The sequence below is a fragment of the Sebastes fasciatus genome, chromosome 12 (assembly GCF_043250625.1).
Source record: "Sebastes fasciatus isolate fSebFas1 chromosome 12, fSebFas1.pri, whole genome shotgun sequence".
Classification (NCBI taxonomy): domain Eukaryota; kingdom Metazoa; phylum Chordata; class Actinopteri; order Perciformes; family Sebastidae; genus Sebastes; species Sebastes fasciatus.
Genome location: NC_133806.1, coordinates 13251584 through 13253755, shown reverse-complemented (window position 1 = coordinate 13253755; position 2172 = coordinate 13251584). Strand labels below are relative to the sequence as shown.

The 2172-nt window shown below is 34.3% G+C and overlaps 1 protein-coding gene across 2 annotated transcripts in view; it reads right to left on the bottom strand.

Annotated features, from left to right (window-relative positions):
• The window catches only part of LOC141778770 (nectin-3-like protein), a 7210-nt gene extending 5969 nt beyond the window's left edge, over positions 1–1241 (bottom strand). The window contains exons 1-3 of one of the 2 annotated variants that reach the window (XM_074653216.1): positions 1167–1241; positions 748–810; positions 467–539 (exon numbers count right to left, since the gene is read on the bottom strand). In XM_074653216.1, the coding sequence (XP_074509317.1) occupies positions 467–530 (64 nt within the window). In that variant the 5' untranslated portion in view covers positions 531–539; positions 748–810; positions 1167–1241. Of the gene's footprint in view, positions 1–466; positions 540–747; positions 1117–1166 lie in introns of those variants that run through there. The other variant, XM_074653217.1, reaches the window with a different exon arrangement.
• Between the last annotated feature and the right edge of the window lie 931 nt (positions 1242–2172).

Genomic DNA, 2172 nt, shown 5'->3' with positions numbered 1-2172 from the left:
ACTAATGCTAACGTAGCTCCTCGGGGATTGAAGATGGTTTTTTTCTCATTTTGATAATCTAACTGGTAACACATTAGTTAAGCTTGTAAGGACTGTGGCTGTTGGTGGTTGCTGTGGGTTTTGTTTAAATATGCCAAATTGTAATTTCTGGGTTATTGTTGTTCGGATGATTAAGCTAATATAGATAATACAATAATAAATATATATACTCATTTCCATAAAGCAGCATATTTGCCCACTCCCATGTTGATAAGAGTATTAAATACTTGACAAATCTCCCTTTAAGGTACATTTTGAACAGATAAAAAAATTTGCGATTAATTTGCGATTAATCACGATTAACTATGGACAATCATGCGATTAATCACGATTAGATATTTTAATCGATTGAAATCCTTAATTCAAACATGATCTTATTCTGTATTATAATATCAGCCTTTCAAAAGTTCAAAACATTTTGTCTTACCTGGGAGTAATGCGATGTAAATCAGCTTCAGAAGTATGATGGGTGATTTGCTGCAAGTTTTCATTATTCATAACTACAGATGGAGGACAAAATAATGGAAACACATTACAACACAACACAACACAATAGTGCTGTACAAATTAATGCACCAGCAATTTACTGTGGCACATCAGGCCTGCCATTACAAAGTGAGCCACATTAGGTTAAAATAGCATACCATGTGTCAGCTTTGTAACAATCACCATTCAAACAGCTTTTAAGTAAACATTAAGGAAACTTACAGAGTCACAAAGAGGCAGATCCGTCTATGATGTCCAGTTGCTGGAGCTTTAGTCAAAACCACTGAACAAACATGAAGTGTAGCAACATGAGAGAAGTCTGAAAAAATGATGAAGACATGTGGCAGAGACAGAAATTCACATTTCTAAAGAGGAACTTGATCTGACCCAGGCCATCACCAACACTGACTGATACTGTTACAACACAAACCACAGCCTCAAAACTAACCCCAGTTCACTCAGATAGCAGCCTACTATAAATAAAAGCTACAGTAATGTGTATACAGTCGGCCTACTTTGTTCCACTCCCTGTAGATTCCTCAAGCTTAAAGTTAGATAACCGAGCACCATGAGTTATCAACATCTTACTGAAGCGTATAAACACCTGTCTTATTATTATTATTAGCCTAATAACTTACCTAAAAAAGAGAAGTTGAAGTGAGCATGACTGTGGCAGAAAGCACTTCCCCATCTCTCAGCACTTTCACCAGAAATAGAAATAATAAAAAAAACTCTTACAGGTTTGTCTTTTGAGTGTTCAAGTCTGTAATTTCAAAGTGAGCAAATCAGCAGTCAGCATGATTTCAGACTGTTGGTTTATTTCTTTCTGTCACCCGTGAAGTATCCACCAGTAGAACAGCAACCTCGTGTGGTCAAGTGAGGATAATGACGTCTAGAATAACCCTAATGTAAAGTTGACACATGTATGACCTTATTTTTTTTAAGAAACTAGTGGAGTTTACTGTTTAAACAAAGTAATTCCCAGATAAGCTTTTGGATTGGTATATTAGAAGCTCTGAATCATTGCTGGCTCTTTTAAAAGTATCCAGATGTCCTGATTATGGTGGATCAAATTCACAGATATGTTTTCTTGTGCCATCAGCCAAAAAGCAAAAAGCACATTTTGTTTTATTTCAGCTCTGTGTGTATGTGTGGTAGTAAATTCAAAAAATACACAAACATGACTTCTCTTAGCAGAATTAAGTTTATTCAAGTGTGCTATTAGTATACTTCTTTTGAATTTAAAATAACAGTGTATACTTTCAGTTTACTTTTTATTTACTTGTCAGAGATATACTTAACAAAAGTATACTTGGCTCATACTGACAAGTATACTTAAAAGTCTAAGTATACTTGACTTTCAGTATCTACTTGTACTTAATCTTTTTAATCAAGACTTGTTAAGAAAAGTATGATTAAGTATTCTTGCCTTAGGCCTACAGAAAAGAATACTTGGCCTGTAGTTGTGCTTACCTTTTGATAGAATAGCCTATTAAAGTGTGTGAGAGTTTGTAAAAGGATGCTTTGATATGAATTTACTTCAATTCATTAAGTTTTTGGATTATCCGTTCACCGTAGATGCATGTGAGAACACATTTTATTTTATTTTTTTAAATCTCATCGTAAATCATCAAGTCAGATAGCAAA